General features: G+C 48.3%; 1 protein-coding gene across 1 annotated transcript in view; it reads left to right on the forward strand.

Moving 5' to 3' along the window:
• The window catches only part of ascc3 (activating signal cointegrator 1 complex subunit 3), an 87,802-nt gene that overhangs the window by 41,840 nt on the left and 27,088 nt on the right, over positions 1 to 18,874 (forward strand). Inside the window, exons 10-19 of the mRNA XM_068746803.1 lie at positions 2,715 to 2,879; positions 3,847 to 4,023; positions 6,114 to 6,185; positions 7,712 to 7,846; positions 13,006 to 13,197; positions 13,961 to 14,185; positions 15,272 to 15,391; positions 16,519 to 16,683; positions 17,460 to 17,546; positions 17,631 to 17,807. Coding sequence (XP_068602904.1) covers positions 2,715 to 2,879; positions 3,847 to 4,023; positions 6,114 to 6,185; positions 7,712 to 7,846; positions 13,006 to 13,197; positions 13,961 to 14,185; positions 15,272 to 15,391; positions 16,519 to 16,683; positions 17,460 to 17,546; positions 17,631 to 17,807 — 1,515 coding nt within the window. The remainder of the gene's footprint in view (positions 1 to 2,714; positions 2,880 to 3,846; positions 4,024 to 6,113; positions 6,186 to 7,711; positions 7,847 to 13,005; positions 13,198 to 13,960; positions 14,186 to 15,271; positions 15,392 to 16,518; positions 16,684 to 17,459; positions 17,547 to 17,630; positions 17,808 to 18,874) is intronic.

Below are 18,874 nucleotides of genomic sequence, written 5' to 3' on the forward strand. Positions count from 1 at the left end.
CACAGCCCTAGCTACCCGCCTAAAGAGGTACACAAGAGAAGTAGAGGCCAGGAGAATAGACATGATGTTCTCCACCAACCCAGCTAAGGTGTACTCTCAGTGGCAGGGTAGCAACATCACAGCAGACCCACCCAGGGCTGAGACTGAACAATACTGGAAGAGTATCTGGTAAAAAGAGACAAGGCACAAGGCTAACGCCCAACGGCTGGCAAGACCCAGTAGTCATTTCAACAGCAGATATCCTGTTGAGCGTGACGGCTCCAGGGACATGATTCACGCCTACTGGCTCAAGAAGCTAACTGCACTTCATGAACACCTAGCAGCACAAATGAATCCGCTGCTAAAGCAGGTAACCCAACCAGAGTGGCTAACCCAAGGTCGGACAGTCCTCATCATGAAGGTCCCCCACAAGGGAACAGTACCATCAAGCTACCGGCCTATAACCTGCCACAGCCCCACATGGAAGCTCCTATCAGGCATCGTAGCAGCTAAAATGAGCAGAAACATGGATCAATAGATGAGCAGGGCACAGAAAGGGAGTGGCAATAACACCAGGGTAATTATTGTTTTGTTCTGTGGCTAGCATTAGCAGCTGAGTGCTCCTCTCCAACTTCTACACTTTTTTTGGGGGGGGGGGGGGGGGTAGGTTCCAAATAAGCATTTGCTTCAACCTAATCTAATAAGTATATGGAGATATTGTCCTTTGTTTCTTTTTTATTGAAACGTGATCAGAAATAAAATGAATTCATTCATTCATTCATCGGAGGCACATGCAGAAAAATAGTATTATCATATATGGCTAATCTTGTCTTTGGTTGGAAACGGTTAAAAGCGATGAAACCGTAAACCCCATTAAATTGTACTCATTATAGATACACCTTTATCTATCTCTGGTCATGTTCAGATTCAGAATATTTTCTTTAATACTATTCCATCGCTTGTCAACAGATGCATAAACATCTGTGTGATTAGTGGAATGGAAGCATCAGCAAAGGTGTGACCTGGTGATGCTTCCTTCCATTGAGCTAAAAGCTCTTCACTCCCACTCCCACCCACTGCTGCACGCAATTATTATAGAACGTGTTCAGTTTAAAAAGTTAAAATAAAATCCTTCTCACAACTTCTCTCTTTCACAGTTTGTCTTGCCTTGAACCTGCATGTACAGCTAGCTTGTGTGGAGATATTGATCACCGTGGGTTCTCTCACACACCTGACATGTCAGATAAATTCATGCTTGAGTGATAAAATCCACAAGGTCAGCACTTGTGGATTTTAGTTTCAAACTCAGGTGGGCATTCTGGACTGCAGAGTGGTGTGACGCGTAGGCGTTGTGAGCACATACGTATAATTACCAGCTCCGATGAGGCAAATGTTTCGGTGTCAGAAAGATAAGCAAATTGCAACCTTCAGTTGTTTATTTATTTTACTTTATTTTTTTGCAGGGAGGAAGTAGTAGATTATATAACAAGCGATGAATCATGTGTCACCGGGAAATTATTGATCTTAGTTTTAGAGTCTGAGTTATTTGCTCACATGAGCAGGACGTTCTGAATGTAATATATCAGAGGATGGTAGGACACGCGGTAGGCGGTAGGACACGCGGTAGGATATGCGGTAGGCGGTAGGACACACGGTAGGCGGTAGGACTCGCGGTAAGTGGTAGGACTCGCGGTAGGATATGCGGTAGGACACGCGGTAGGCGGTAGGACGCGCGGTAGGATATGCGGTAGGCGGTAGGACACGCGGTAGGTGGTAGGACTCGCGGTAGGATACGCGGTAGGCGGTAGGACACGCGGTAGGTGGTAGGACGCGCGGCAGGCGGTGGGACGCGCGGTAGGACACGGGGCAGGCGGTAGAACGCGTGGTAGGCGGTAGGACTCGCGGTAGGCGGTAGGACACGCTGCAGGCAGTAGGACGCGCGGCAGGCGGTAGGACACGAGGTAGGCGGTTGGACATGCGGTAGACGGTAGGACACACGGTAGGACACGCGGCAGGCGGTAGGACACGGGGCAGGCGGTAGGACACGCGGCAGGCGGTAGGACACATGGTAGGCGGTAGGACACGCGGTAGGCGGTAGGACACGCGGTAGGCGGTAGGACACGCGGTAGGCGGTAGGACACACGGTAGGACACGCGGCAGGCGGTAGGACACGCGGCAGGCGGTAGGACACGCGGCAGGGCGGTAGGACACATGGTAGGCGGTAGGACACGCGGTAGGCGTTAGGACACGCGGTAGGCGGTAGGACACGCGGCAGGCGGTAGGACACGCGGCAGGCGGTAGGACACGGGGCAGGCGGTAGGACACGCGGCAGGCGGTAGGACACATGGTAGGCGGTAGGACACGCGGTAGACGGTAGGACACGCGGTAGGCGGTAGGACACGCGCCAGGCGGTAGGACACGCGACAGACGGTAGGACGCGCGTGATGAGTACCAGTTTGAAAAAAAATTATGTTAGCCTTCAATAAAGTCTCAAATCTAAATAAAGACGGGGTACATTGGTTTTTTTTTAGATGCTCATCTTTTGTGCACTTGCAGAAAAACACAAATTCTGATGATCAGATCTCCAGAAGCACCTGATGAATAGATATCCGATAAACGGCCGTGGCAGTAATCAGTAATCAGTAATCGGTCGATTCCTACTCTATATTTGCCCCTTCTTCTCAGACCTTGCAGCTTTTTCTGATTTGGTGTTCTCCGTGTCTCTTTGTTCACAGATGTTGGTGACGACTCCAGAAAAGTGGGATGTGGTCACCAGGAAGAGTGTTGGTGATGTTGCTCTGTCACAAATCGTGCGCCTCCTAATCTTGGACGAAGTCCACCTTCTCCATGAAGATCGAGGGCCAGTCTTGGAGAGCCTGGTGGCCAGGACCCTGAGACAGGTCAGTCTTTGTCATCTCTGTTACGCCTCTTGCTTCCCTCCATTTCCATTTACTATCATTTTATATTCTTTTACATGCACTTGTATATAACTCCCCCCCCAAAAAAGAAATTCTGCAGCCATGAAAAACAAAAAATATATCTGAGGGATTTTTTTAAAACTGCGAAATTGACATGACAAAGTTTCTTTCCAAAATGTCTGCATACGTTTGTGGGTTATTATAACATCTGGCGTTTCTACCATAATAAAAAACCACCAGATGTTATTCCTCTTGAACTGAAATAACTTTTCTGCTGCCGTGATTGCGAGTGTTTTGTCAGTCGGAGTAGCTTTTGAGTCGTCGGCGTTTCTCTTCCTCTGATCTTCAGACACGTTCATGTGGAATCCCTTCATGAAATAACTGCATTCTCCTTTCTATGGAAGTGATTCCTGAGGCAGCAGCTACGACTTTGATGTTTTACTCTGTGGACCTTTATGTGACACTAAATACTGTCCTCCCCCAGTTCTGCAGAGCGTTCAGCATCGACTCTGGCTGCCCGGTCATGCTGCTCCGTCACGGGGCTCCTCTGTGGGTTAATATTCTGTGCTCTACCGAAGTGTCATGAGAAGCTTGACGATGATTTATGACGCTCTATAAATTCTAATGTGTAGTTTTACAGGGTTTCTGTCGACTACCAGATCCAGGAAAAATCAATGCTGTCTGTATTCTGCCGCTGGCGACGCGTCTGGGGTGTAGCCCGCCTGGATCAGCTACAGCAACATAGGGGGGGGGGGACGAAACAGATTGTTGAATCCTTAAATGGGGATTTCAATGTTAAAATCTATTTTTCCTGAGCTTGTTCTGGATCAGATCCAGATGAAATGCGGTGGTGAGATAGAGACCCCCCCCCCGGCTGAGGCGATCATCCGTTGCTTCTGCCTGGCCGGATGCAGAGGACTGACGCTGTCGTGTGTTTCCGCGTGCGTAGGTGGAGTCCACCCAGAGCATGATCCGGATCCTGGGACTGTCGGCGACGCTGCCCAACTATCTGGACGTGGCCTCCTTCCTGCACGTGAACCCCTACATCGGCCTGTTCTTCTTCGACAGTCGCTTCAGACCGGTGCCGCTCGGCCAGACGTTTGTCGGCATCAAAAGCACCAACAAGGTAAACGAGCCAACATGAATGATCCTTCAGGACTTTTACAGTTTACATTTTAAAGACGTTTGTGAACAACGTTTAGTTCATTTATACTACATTTGTGTATAGAAATATGTACATGTTTCAACCGGTCCATTTGTAAAAAGATTTATAGCATTTGACCGTAACAAATCAGATGTTCATTTCTTTTCTTCTTTACTCCCGAAGAGTCATTTTATTCATGACTGTTGTCGAATACTGAGTATAAATATATTTGTGTTGTATCTAATGGCAGCATCTCGATGCTCTAAAGCAAACAGAAAAATGAGTGGGCTAAGGGGGGCTCCATGCTGCATGCCTGGAGGCCAAAGGTCAAAGCTTTGAGACATCTTATGTGTTAGTACTGATGCTTTACAAATATTCTACAGCACTCTTACCCAACTTCTAAAAGCAGATTGCCTTCTCTCTGGTACAAACCGTGTAGCTTCAGTGGCGAAATATCGGAGAACGCTTTATATAAGATGTATCCCCTCCCAGGGGACTGTCCAGAATGCTATTTAATTTATATAAAAAGCTTTATAGAGTGGGTGTGGCTCAATTGGTAGACCGGCTCGGTCATTCAGTGACCGAAAGGTTGGTGGTTTGAATATTGGCTCCAAGTAGTACTAGTACCTTTGGCTACACCTAAACTATGAATATTCTGCTTTCTTCTCCAAGATGTAGTTTAACTCGTTTTTTAAGATTTATTTAGATGAGGCCGAACCCCCAGATTAAGTCGAGATGCATGTGATTTTTAATCCTTTATAATTTCCATCTCTAAATTGACAAGTAGATTTTACTACCCACATGTGTTCTCCTTCTCCTCTAACTCAGTGGTCCAACCTTTTTCCTGCCACGGACCGATTTTATGCCGTGAATTTTTTTCGCGGGGGGGGGGAGGGGGGTATAATTACATTTAAAAAGAGGAATATAATCTTACCAATAAACTTTATATTATGCACTTGCAATAACACAACATCTACTCACCATAAATTGTTGTCCCAATAATTACTTCTGTCCTTCATGGTTTTTTTTCCCCATAAATTCCACATTCTTGTTTTTTAATCCAGATTCTTGTTCTCTATGTCCCGAAGCAGTTTTGAACCCTTCATTGCTCGTTAACGAAGCCAGTCAGCTGTTGATACCCGAGTTTTAAGTCTTAGTCCTGGTTTCTCTTCTTGGAGGTCATCACCTCCTCTTCTTCCTCCTCCTCTTCCTCCTCTTTCTCCTCCTCAGTAGGACTTTTTTCCTTAGCAAAAAAGCGCTCCAAAGACTTTTGTTTCTTTTTATTAATTTTCGCGAGTTCACGGCTGTTTTTTTTTAGCAACGTATCAAGACGCGATTGTTACGTTGGAGAAAATCCGGTCGTTTTTCAAAATAAAACACCTTTTAGACGCTAATAATCGATACAACGGAAATTGTATACATTAGTTGTTCTTTCTTTGCGGCCCGGTAACAAAGCCTCACGGACCGGTACCGGGCCGCGGCCCGGTGGTTGGGGACCCCTGCTCTAGAACACTCTGCACAAACTCCTCCTTCAAGATAACTCCTCCTCCATCCCTCTTTCCTCTCCTCCGTTATAAACAACTTGAATCCTGCTCCTCAGCTTCTTTCCTTGCTTCCTTTCCTCCTGGTCTCCTGGACACACGTCAACCTTCCTCCTCCTCTTCATCGTGTCCACCAGCTCTCTAGCTTTTCTCGTCATCGTCCCAACATTCAGAGTCTCTACTCTCAGTCCTGAACTCTTCCATTCCTTCTTCTCTCGCTGCTGATGCACTCGTCTTCCTCCTCTTCTTTGTCTCTGTCTTCGACCCACACTAATCCATCTTCCAGCAGCGTCCCGTGGGTTAACCCGGGCCTCGGCCGATCCGGTATGTCTTTCATATTTAAGGTTGATTGTATTTTATGTCGGATTCCGTTCCTGACCCAACTCTCTGCATTTATTCAGGCTTGGGACCGACTCAAGGGAGATGCTGGCCGTGCTACGCTAGCTCCTGCTAACCGCACTACCCATGAGCCTGCGTTAGACAGTGAGAACACCGCTGTGGTTAAAACATTGTGTTTCCGTGTCCTTTCAGATCCAGCAGCTTCATGACATGGAGGAGGTTTGTTACAACAAGGTTCTGGAGCAGGTTAAAGCCGGACACCAGGTAAGGGTTCGCGAGTCGCTTTCTGTGTCCTACAACGAAACACCGGACCTTTCAAATATTAGAGGAAAAACAAACGTGTTCAAGTGTGTCCCTGGTCCTAGAGAACAATAACAACAACACAGAGGGGGAGCTTTAGATGTTGTAATAGCAACGGCGGCTCCTGAACGATTCATATGGAAACCGCTCGTGCTCCAGATTAACAACGTACACAACGTCAGTCTCTGCTAGATTCTATGCTTTTTATTCTTATAGTGATTGTGACCGTCACCTGCCCTCTTGGCAGACTAGCCTATTCATATTTTATTAGTTTTATTACCTGCTTACCGCCGTAGAGGGCTGTGCACACCGCAGTGAACACACAACATGGACAAACACAAAGTGACAAACACACAGTGTTCTGAGGAGAGAGTACAATGGATTTATTTGTGCTCCTTAATTCTACCCCTTCATCCAATCATCACCAAGAGTTGTCCCAATACACCAGGTTCACATCAGCCTCTAGAGGAAAGTCTGGATCACCAAGTTCTCAGGAGATCTGAGGAAAAAGAGAGAGAGCATAGTGAGAGCCACAAACACTGAACCAGCAACCTCCACTGACTCAGAGACCTGTGGGCGGAGTCAACTCTCAGATCGAGTTTTGATTGGTGCTGGAGTGGTGGATCTGGCATGCGTGAAACCTCCACCTAAGAACGGGGCAGCCATCCCGGACCCAACGATGGCAACATGAGCCCCCAGATCACCCCAAGCAGCTACAGCAACCCGAGAACGACCCCCGGGGCCCCCCCAGAGCCACACGCAGAAGAACCAGCCCAGGGCCCGGGAGCGACCCCTGGGGCCCCCCCAGAGCCACACGCAGAAGAACCAGCCCAGGGCCCGGGGGCGACCCCCGGGGCCCCCCCAGAGCCACACGCAGAAGAACCAGTCCAGGGCCCGGGAGCGACCTTCCACCAACACAGCCGATGAAACCAAGGCCAGCGCAGCGGGCCGGCCCGGCGTCCCATCAGCACCCAACACCACGCCCCACCAACGCACCCCCCCCCCCCCCACCCCACTATATCCATCCCAACGCGAACCTCAATCCAACCGCGATTTTGACGGACTCTTGCCGCTCGGCCCCCGTTGATCCTCGGATGTCGCTCTGCTTTGGTCCCGTTCGACTTCATTTCACCGTCATCATCATCATCGTCGTTCTGAACAACCCAAAGAGTCGCTTTCTCCTTTGTACCTCGACTCATACTCCAGTCTACCTGCTGAACCATCTCAGATCTGTGTCGATGCTCATTAAAGTGCAGCAGAGATCGTCTCATCTACAGCCGCCTGGCGACGAGTGAAGCGCAGTCAGACAACCAGTCAGCACACTGTGCGGGTTGAAACATCTCGTTCAGTGACCATAATGCTTCCTGGTCTTTGTGTGTTCAACGGTTGAAGGTTGTCTCTGTGCTCTGAACGTTGCTCAAAGTGCAGTCAGAACCATCGTAGCCCTCGCGTGTGTGTCTCCTCTAACCCACGCGCGTCCTGTGTGTCAGGTAATGGTCTTTGTCCACGCTCGCAATGCCACAGTGAAGACGGCGATGGGGCTGATTGAGATGGCCAAAAACCTCGGGGAGTCGTGCTTCTTCCAGCCGCAGCAAGGCCCGGACTACGGCCAGTGTGAGAAGCAGGTGAGGACGGCTTTCCTTTGTCTGTGTCCGGCAAAATTAGACATCTCTCAGACAGGACAACTCTCCGTGATGGCATGTTCTGCAAAAACAACAAGCGGATCAATCAGAGATTGCAGAGCCTCGCCTCCAAGTGCCCTATCTTGCAATGTTAAAGAATCCTTTACAACATTCTAGAATCTGGATCCAGATCCGGATCAACTTTTAATTACAGTCCTCGGTTCAGTAACGTCAAGTAATATTTTTGTCTCCTGCGTACTACAAGACTCCTTCTGGACTCTTTTTCCCATCATGCCATTCGTGTCCCTCCCTCTTAAAGTGGCAGTTTACAGCACAGGCACGATTCCAGATGTAAAAATAATTCTAGAATCTGGATCCAGATCCGGATCAACGCCATTCTCGGGGAGGACCGAGCCACGGACAGAACCTTGCTTGTTTAAAAATTTCAAGTCGATTGGGTTACTAGTTTTTGAGTTATGCGCTCGGACAGACAAACAGACAGACAGACAGACAAATGGACCCAATTGCAATACCCTCGCCGCCTCTTCGGCGATGGTAATGATGGTATATAACCCCCCCCCCCCGGACCATGACAACATGCCCCTATAAAGTTAAAGGACAAAAGGACGTCCAAGGAAAGGCACGTTTATGATGATGCTCAGAGAGCGGTACGAAATCACAGAATAAAGGAAACGCATGAATTATACCCAACAGGATCCCGTCCCTGCCCTCGGGTTATAGATACCCTGAACGGACTGCCCTCCTGGGTCTCTGTAGTAGAATCATTCTCATTCATAGCCAGTATTTCTCTCCTGGTACTGACAGAGATAAATATTCAAATGTACTGCCTGTATGTCTGAGAGGAAAAGAGGTGAGAGTACTTTTTGGTAAAATCATTGGTTCCTCTCTGCCTTTGCCCACCAGCAGGCTGTCCTGTTTAGAAACAGGACGCATATACAATTGAAATAATTATCCAGAGCTTTATATTTTTTTTAAACGCTATAAACTCTGATGGTCTCAGCTTCGATGTCTTTACACTACTGCATGAAAAAAGAGCCCATTGACAGTTAGTTCCTTGTAACTCAGTAGCATGAGCTCATGTTGGGCGCTGGCTTACATGTGGAGGCGGGGCTGAGAGGAGTGTGGGGGTCACGGCTGTGTGTGCTGTGACAGAAGACAGGGGGGCGGCCCGTCCTCGTGCCCTTCTCATTCGTTCCCTGTAGCCGACGGCGTCGCTAATCTTCCCTCTGTATAAAGAAATGCCGTGTGCACAAACCAGATTACTTTTCATGCTTTCTAAAGCTGGAAATCGAGAGCAGACTTTATATTGGGGGACTGAAGTGGTGCATTGTGGGTAGACGAGATATGAGAAAGCAAAGAGGTATAGGAGTCATACCTTCACCAACTCCCTCTTCTGCTGTATCCCATAGTGATGAGCGTCGTCCTCTCCCCGAGGCCAACTAGGTGTCAGAGGGGGCATCGGGCGCATCCCCTGCCCCAGCCCCCACAGAGATAATGCCCCGTGTGTTGGCAGGCTGGAAATTGCCCCACATTAATCTTCATACATGTTTTTAATCTCTAATATGCGTATGCGGTGAAATAAAGCACCTTTAAGGTCAGTCACATAATTTAGTGTGACATAATGTGATTTAATTAGCTTCATCTCGGGGGGGGGGGGGGGGGGTCGGGGAGGCTGTCAGTCTCGCTTGGATCTTAAAGCACCCACATGAATCAATGATCACTAAATGCAGGTTTTTGTGAGCTGATGTCAAAAACATAATTAAACATATTTTACTACTAGCTTCCTTTGATAGTGAGTTTACCTTTAATGACCCCTAACAGCAATTCAAATGAACCACCTGTAACCAGTGATAGTGTCACATAGTACCCCCCCCCCCCCCCCCCCCCCCACACACACACACACTCTGTTTTATGTAGATTCATCACAGGGTGTTCACCAGGTCCACGACCGGAGACACAAATGCTCTAACAAAGAGGAGCCAAAGATCTTCTCTGAACCTTAAAATCCCACAAACTTTCATCTCAAAGCCTTTTGCTGCTTTTAATGAGCTAAAAGAATCGCAGCCAAATCTTTTGATGGGAGTCAGAATAAACGTGAGCTTGAGAATGTTTTCTTTTCTTCTATCGAATGTAAAGAAATAGCAAAGTAGCCATAAAATATTCTGTGCTGCCCATCAGTGGTCCTCCGCCGAAACCGCAAACCGCTCCCCAGAGACCAGGGCATAGGATTCACGGGACTGTTGTACTTTCATTTTCTGAATTTCTGACAGTCCTGCCAGACCTTCACCTCCCCCCACCCCCTGTATGCCCCCCCCCCCCCCACTTCTAAGGGATGAAGCCACGTTATACTTGCAGAAGCGAGTGCGTCTCTTTTGGTGTGACTGAGGGTGCGTTCCCACTGCGCAGTTTGCTCCCTTTTAAACGGACCAGAGTTCCTTTACTCAGATAATCCGCTCCGTTTGGGCCAGTGGGAACGCGCCTCCGGACTCTGGAGAGGATCAAAAAAGTCCGCCTGAAAAGGAGGGTCTCGGTCCCTTTCGGCGGGGCAAAGGACGGAGCAACGTACGTAGTGACGTAGTGACGCTACGCCGTGCGTCTCCGGAAGAGGAAGTACAGCGAGTACTCCAAGCTGCTCCAAAAAAAATAAAAGTGGCGAAATATGCACTGCTAAATATGCGTTATAATACTTTAATATTTTGTTCAGTACCAGCTACGTATCACCAGTAACTGACTCGACTTCTCCCTGCAGCTCCACGGAGCTTCAACAGTCCAGCGCAGAGCGGAGAATCAGCTGTTCAGCAGCGATAGTTTCTCATTCCGTAGTTCTGAACTCATCCGGAGACTTTGTGTTTGTTAAAAACGACTAGCGTTGTGTAACATTTATGATTTAGGCCAGAGCAAAGTAAGCTTCCCTCCAGCCGCAACTGCGCACTCAAAAAAAACATGGGAGAGGGCGGGACTTCCCCTCCTACTTTGTCCAATCGACGAGCGCCCCTTTCAGCCACGCGACGTTGCTCAGAAAGTTCGTTCCGTGAAGAAATCACAGTGTGAACGCAGACCTTTCAGCGAATTATAAATGCAGGAATTTGCTCCCAAAGGAACCGAGTCCTCTTGGCGCAGTGGGAACGCACCCTTAGACACCTTGTGGTCCTCTGAGTGAACAGAAGGGACATGGACGCATCGGGGGTCACTGAAGGACCGCGTCGGTGTTGATATTCAGGGACTGAACGTTTCGACGGCACAGACTTTGCGTTTCCTTCTCTGTGCTCGACAGATGTGCAGCTTTCATGTCGTGTTGTTTGACAAGTTGCACCGGAGCAGACAGCCCGATGCCTCGGGGCGCTACGCCTCTCGGGACGCCGTAGCAGGCTCGTTAATGTCTCGGCTTGCTTCCGTGGATGCTATTTTTACTGGTGCGGTCCACTGTGGGTTCTTTTGTTGTGTCAGATGTGTGACAACCTGTAACTGTGGTGAAACGTTGATCATCAGCACTGAGCTGCAGCTCAAAGGCTGCGTGTGACACGGTGGAGTAACAAAACCCCCTCGTCACAAAAACGTCTGCCTTAGATAGAAGCGTTTTGTAGATGGGCGGAGCCACTGGGTGCCTTTCCGTGCAGCCGGGCGTGGCAGCTTGTGGACCTGATGATGCTGCTGCTAATGACTCACACGATGCCCTTGTGTCCTCAACAACTGAAACATCCCATAATAGTGTAAAACCTCATTTTAATTCAATTCAATTGTATTTCTGTAGTGCCAGATCACGACAGAAAGTCGTCTCAAGGCACTTTAGAGCATTAGCAGGGAAAGACAGAACCCAACTTGACCCACAAGAGCAAGAACTGGAGACAGAGGCAAGGCGAAGCTTCCCTTTAACAGGCAGAAACCTTGGACAGAACCAGGCATGAACACTCATTCACCTGAGATTAAAAGGCAGAAACATGGCCGGAACTCGCCCTCATACCTCAGAGCAACTTGACCACAGCGTTCCAGCGCTGCATGGATCACAGCAGGACATTGTGCCGTCTGGTTCCGAGGACTCGGACCAGCCAATGGACCGCCTCGCTGCCCATCGATTATCTTAAACAGCAGAGCAGAGTCTAATTTGTTCTGTTCTATTTCTGAAGGGATTATCTGACACAAAATGGCTGCGACAGATGAATTCAGTTCAGTTGATAAAAATGAAGGGGAAAAAAATTCACAGTAAAATTAGTCGTTTTTAGGCAGAACGGATCTTAAAAAGCACTTAAAGATAAAAGCACAAACTTTGCATCTTAAACTAGAATGTCTCTCAGAGAGCACAGAGCACAGACCTCCACCAAGCAGCTCGTTAACCTTGTCCTCGTCCCTCCCGGTGAGCTGTGGGGTCCCTCAAGGCAGCATTCTCGGGCCGTTACTGTTCCTCCTATACATTAACGACATGAATGCTGCCTGTAACTGCAAATTGTTCCTGTTTGCTGATGATGATGAAATATATTTCTGTTAGAGTACAAGTACAGTCAAACATTAGCATGTATTACAGTACAAGTACAGTCAAACAGTAGCATGTATTACAGTACAAGTACAGTCACACAGTAGCATGTATTACAGTACAAGTACAGTCAAACATCCTGTCTAAGAGGAGCATTTCAAAAAAGCCCTTGCGGTCTTGTTTCCATTGAAAGTCCTTCGTACGTAAATCATCGACATTTAACAATACAAATAAAACTAATATTAAATTACTCAATTGATGCAAAATAACAATATCAGTACTCCTGATTTCTGGAGAGGACAAAGTGCAGGTTGAGGAAGCTCTCAGCTCTGAGGTCACCAGAATCCGTACTTGGCTTTCCGAAAATATTTTTGGGTCTGGAAGGAAAGGAGATAAGGAGACCTGGTGGTGGAACCAGGAAGTGCAGAATTGTAGACAAGAAAAGAGGTTAGCTAAGAAGAAGTGGGACATTGAGAGGACAGAAGAGAGTAAAAGCGATGAGACGCAAAGGTAGAGGTGGTACAGTAGTAGTTTGAGACCACAGTTCTCTCTTTTCTTTTGCTTTTATTCTGGGAGACTAATGAAAGTGTCCTTCTGTCCATCCAGCCAGCTGACTGTCTAACTAACTGTAATAACTGCCCAACTATTGGACTTCTGTTACCACCTCTTTCAGGTCCAGCGCTCCAGAAACAAGCAGATGAAAGAGATGTTCCCAGAAGGCTTTGGAATCCACCATGCTGGCATGTTGCGTTCCGACCGCAGCCTGATGGAGAGCATGTTCTCCAAAGGTCACCTCAAGGTCCTGGTCTGTACAGCCACGCTGGCCTGGGGCGTGAACCTGCCCGCCCACGCAGTTATCATCAAGGTTCGACCACTTTATTTCCTTTCGGCTTTTATTTTCCGTGGAAACGGTTGAAGATGCATGTTGATCAGTGGCGGTTCCTCATGTACTGAACCCCAGATGCACCACGAGCACGATAGTTTAGCATCAAGACGCTGTTCCAGGCCCACGACCGGCAACCGAATGGGCTCTTGTGTTCCGAGCTTTGTTTGCATCGTCTGGATCTTTGTTGAGAAATGATATTCTTAAAGTCTGGAAGTCAATATTTGATGAAATTGCAATTTTGATATTTCTTGTTCACAGTAACAGAAGTACCTCGCCATAGGAGTGTAATTCGTTCCTGGACCGAGCTCGTAACTCAAATCAATGTTACCATATAAAATACCTGAAAACGATTAAATTCATTCCGGCCGTTTACAAACACTGAAAAGCGCGAATAACAGTGGAAGATTGTTATATAGATACATGCAATGATATAATGAATGATATACTGTATTACTGTCATCTAAAGTGCGGTTTTATTCTGAGTTTGACCTTCGACAGACGATGGCGCTAACATTGGGGGGGCTGGGCGTTGTGTTCTTGCTTTCTCTGGACCCATCACTTATAAAGAGCAGCGCTCGGCCGTCGAGCGTCAGCATCTGGAAGTTGCTCGTATAACCTCAGCCCTTTTCTATTGGTCGTCTTGTGAGCAGTTTTATGATCCGAGCTTCGTGAGCGTTCGCTACAATCACAGATTGCTTCTGTTCGCAGTCGTCCGGCGTCATCTGTGTCTGATCTATTGCAGGGTACTCAGATCTACGATGCCAAGCGTGGCACTTTGGTGGATCTAGGCATCCTGGACGTCATGCAAATATTTGGGCGTGCAGGTCGCCCCCAGTTTGACAAGTATGGCGAGGGCACCATCATCACCACCCATGACAAACTGAGCCACTACCTGACCCTGCTCACCCAGCAGAACCCCATCGAAAGCCAGTTCCAGGCCAGTCTGGCTGACAACCTGAATGCTGAGGTTCGTCTCCTCTCCATGCCTGCTGATTTAGATGAGACGAGATTGTTGGATTATTTTAGATTAGACTGACACCTGACCAGATTGAATATAAACTGTAAAGTATACAAACGGGTTTGTTGTACAAAATATTGCAATGCAAATGGGGGTAGATAATGCACAGGAATAAAACATGGCCAACGAGTATATCGTGTATCTTTGATACAGAATATCATAAACACAAAGTTCAAAGATATTTGATTCCACTCAGAGGAAATAGTAGCCAGTCAAAGACATTCTCAACATTGTGCAGTTGGTGAGCAGTAAAAAAGCATCTTCATCAGTGCAAGAAATAGTTACCAACATCATCATCATTCGTGCCATCGGTGTAACTCCAAGAATTGATATCACCGTGTGTGTGTGTGTGTGCGTGTGTGCGTGTGTGTGCGCGTGTGTGCGTGTGTGCGTGTGTGTGTGTGTGTGCGTGTGCGTGTGCGTGTGCGCGTGTGTGTGTGTGTGTGTGTGTGTGCGTGTGCGTGTGCGTGTGCGCGTGTGTGTGTGTGTGTGTGTGTGTGTGTGTGTGTGTGTGTGTGCGCGTGTGTGCGTGTGTGCGTGTGTGTGTGTGCGTGTGTGTGTGTGTGTGTGCGCGTGTGTGCGTGTGTGCGTGTGTGTGCGCGCGAAGTATCATATGAAGGGACCATTAAGAGATATCATTTCAATAGGATCATATAATCGTCATAGATAAGAGGCATAAGATCGGTAGTATCAGTGTTTTGATGCATAAAAGACATTAAATCAGTAAAATCATACATGAGAGACACGATGAGGCAAGTAAAATAATACGTATAATAGACGCAATTGTGTTGTTGGAAGAATAAAAACAGTAACATTCATCCAGAAAATATTCCTATTTTGTTATTACTGTTTTTGTTGTTGTTTTTTAGTATCCAAAATGTCTGTCCAATCAAATATACTGTTAAAACGATGAACGATGAAAATGCGTCCTTTATTTGATAACTGATTTGTTTGCTTTTATTTTCCTTCTGGCTGCCCACTAGATGGCGGCAGAGATCAGCGTAATCTGTCTTCTCTTCTCTTTCTTGAATCTAGGTGGCTCTGGGGTCGGTCACAAACGTGGAGGAGGCAGTGAAGTGGCTCAGCTACACTTACCTGTTTGTACGCATGCGGGCCAACCCACTGGTGTATGGCATCAGCCACAAGGTGTATCAGGTCAGTCAACCACCAGGTGTATCAGGTCAGTCAACCACCAGGTGTATCAGGTCAGTCAACCACCAGGTTTATCAGGTCAGTCAGCCACCAGGTGTATCACGTCAGTCAACCACCAGGTTTATCAGGTCAGCCAGCCACCAGGTGTATCAGGTCAGTCAGCCACCAGGTGTATCAGGTCAGTCAGCCACAAGGTGTATCAGGTCAGTCAGCCACCAGGTTTATCAGGTCAGCCAGCCACCAGGTGTATCAGGTCAGTCAGCCACCAGGTGTATCAGGTCAGCCAACCACCAGGTGTATCAGGTCAGCCAGCCACCAGGTTTATCAGGTCAGCCAGCCACCAGGTGTATCAGGTCAGTCAGCCACCAGGTGTATCAGGTCCGTCAGCCACCAGGTGTATCGGGTCAGTCAGCCACCAGGTGTATCAGGTCAGCCAGCCACCAGGTGTATCAGGTCAGCCAGCCACCAGGTGTATCAGGTCAGTCAACCACCAGGTGTATCAGGTCAGCCAGCCACCAGGTGTATCAGGTCAGTCAACCACCAGGTGTATCAGGTCAGCCAGCCACCAGGTGTATCAGGTCAGTCAGCCACCAGGTGTATCAGGTCCGTCAGCCACCAGGTGTATCGGGTCAGTCAGCCACCAGGTGTATCAGGTCAGCCAGCCACCAGGTGTATCAGGTCCGTCAGCCACCAGGTTTATCATGTCAGCCAGCCACCAGGTGTATCAGGTCCGTCAGCCACCAGGTTTATCATGTCAGTCAGCCACCAGGTGTATCAGGTCAGTCAGCCACCAGGTGTATCAGGTCAGTCAGCCACCAGGTGTATCAGGTCAGTCAACCACAGGGATGTTTACTGGCAGGCTTTAACAGGTCTATCAGTCATAAAGTTTTTAAACAGGTTTCTTAGTCTGGTCAACGTGGCCTTTATCATGTTTACAAGCTTTAGCTTCAACCACAAGGCTCGAGGTTCCGTGACATTAGAAGACGTTTTAGCTTTCACCCTTGCTCCACTAACGATCGACACCGGACTTGAATGTGGTTTTGGACCTCATCAGTCCGGTGCGGCGATCTGAGTCGTGATGCTCCAGCATTGTGAAGATGACCTGTTCTGTACGATGTGTTCTTTTCCAGATGGATCCATTGTTGGAACTTTACAGGAAGGAGCTGGTGGAGGAGTCCGGCAGAAAGCTGGATAAAGCCAGGATGATTCGGTTTGAGGAGCGCACAGGCTACTTCCACTCCACTGACCTGGGCAGGACAGCCAGCCACTTCTACATCAGATACAACACCATCGAGGTAAAGCGCTTCTCCATTAACCCTCTCCTCCCTGACAGTCATGCTGCCCCATGCAGATGTCCCTCATGTGCCCTGAGCCAATCATTACTTTATTCATTAGGAAAAATAACTTACCAAATTTGAGCGTTAAGCTCCAAATAGGTCTTTCCTTCACGTAAAACTATTTCATCAACAGGTAATTTCATTAAAATCATGCTTTTAAAGTTTATATTGAAAGACACTGCACATTTGTCGCCCAGTTCTGGTTCTCTGTTGGTAGAGAGAGGGAAACAAAGCAGGGGAAGGTTTGAAGGTGAGTCTAAGGGGGCGTGCCTCATTCGCCGTTACTTAGCGGAGCCTCCCGGCCCGGCAGCCGGAGCGATGTTCTCGTGTTCGGCAGAGTGCGGGTCCACGTGTCGTTCTCTAACAATCGATCCGTCCTTGCCTGAGGTATCTCTGCGTTCTCATTCCGTGCTCCTGTTATCGCTGGAATCAAAGACACACATCTTGTCTACCACGCCTCAGAGTGACGTGTATTACCACACCTGCGGCTGGATCAGGGATGAAAGGGTTAAATACATATTACATTTGTATTTTCTTATCCTTTATGAATCCTGAGAATGAAATGGTGTACCAGTTGAATATTACAGCATCGCGTGACGACGTGACGGACGATCGAGTTCTTCTCACGCAGTTCCGTTACGCCACCATGCATTAGATGTTGTGTCCATCCAGGCGGAACAAAGCTGGCGTGCTGGATGCTCCATTAACACCTTGGTGTCTCCCTTTCTCTGAAGACTTTCAACGAATCGTTTACCTCCCAGCGAACCGAGGCAGACATCCTCAGTATCGTGTCCCAGGCTGAAGAGTTCGAACAGCTCAAGGTGACCTTCAGAAAACAAGCCGTGCTAAACCCACGCGTCATGTGACATGCTGAGGGAGTCGTGCTGCCGCTGTTGCCCTGGCAGGTTCGTGATGAAGAGCTGGAGGAGCTGGATCATTTATTGTGCGAGTACTGCCAGCTGCCAGCTGCGGGCGGGGTGGAGAACGGCTACGGCAAGACCAACGTCCTGCTGCAGACATACATCAGCCGAGGAGAGGTGGAAAGCTTCTCCTTGATCTCGGACCTGTCGTACGTGGCGCAGGTGAGGAAAAGGGACAAATCAAAGCACTGTCCCGGGGGGCCTACCCATCATAACGTTACTGGAGCAGTTACCACTGGCACCAGTTTGGTGCTACCAGATCTCCAGATGAAGCTTCTATGTGTGTCATCCTTTACAGCAGTGGTTCTCAAATGGTGGGGTGCGTCCCCTAGGGGGGGCGCGGTGCGATGTCAGGGGGGGGGGGCGCCTGTGACTGCGGAGAAAATGTTTTTTTGACTTACGAGATTAAAGTGTAATTGCACATCCACTCCAGTAGTTGGCAGTGGCGCCCTGATTGTCAGAGTGTGCGCAGGGAGGGTTAGCAGAAGAAGAGCGGTTGTAAACAATCTACGGTGGGAGAAGAAGAAAGACCTGGCTTCCCCATTTTCTGTTGCAGACTAAAAAAAATGGTAATAAAGTTATTCGTTGTTGTAAGTTGATCTATATTTCTTTATTTTTCATATTTCTTTGTATGTTAATAAGGATACAATAGTGATTTTTTTTTTTTGGGGGGGGGGGGGGGGGATATTTTTTTCTTCCTAGGGGGGCGTGACAGAAAATAATTGAGAAGCACTGGTTTACAGTGAGTCTTGTGACAGCATAGCGGTCTACGTATACATTAATGCCTCGACATACGAGCGTTCCGAGATACAAGGCAGCCTGCCAGCAATATTTTGTATTGAGATGCGAGTGCGCTTTCAGACACTGCCACTAGATGGCCCAGCGCTCCACGTGCGCTTCCAGGTGCTGCCACTAGATGGCCCAGCGCTCCACTCGTTCAGCTGTATCTGGGAGTATTCTTCATAATAAGTTAATGGACTGCTCTTATAAAGCGCTTTACAATCAGGCCTCACATTCACACGCTCATTCACACCCCAGTGGACGACTGCTGCCATGCAAGGCGCTGCCAGACCCACTGGGAGCACTTTGGGGTTCCCTGTCTTCCCCAAGGACACTTCGACATGTGGTCGGTCAGAGCCGGGATTCAAACCGTTGACCAACTGATCACTGGGCGTCCCTGCTTTTTTTTTATGGGAAAGATTGATTTGAGTTATGAGCTCAGTCTAGGA

This window comes from Brachionichthys hirsutus, chromosome 13 (genome assembly GCF_040956055.1).
Source record: "Brachionichthys hirsutus isolate HB-005 chromosome 13, CSIRO-AGI_Bhir_v1, whole genome shotgun sequence".
NCBI lineage: Eukaryota > Metazoa > Chordata > Actinopteri > Lophiiformes > Brachionichthyidae > Brachionichthys > Brachionichthys hirsutus.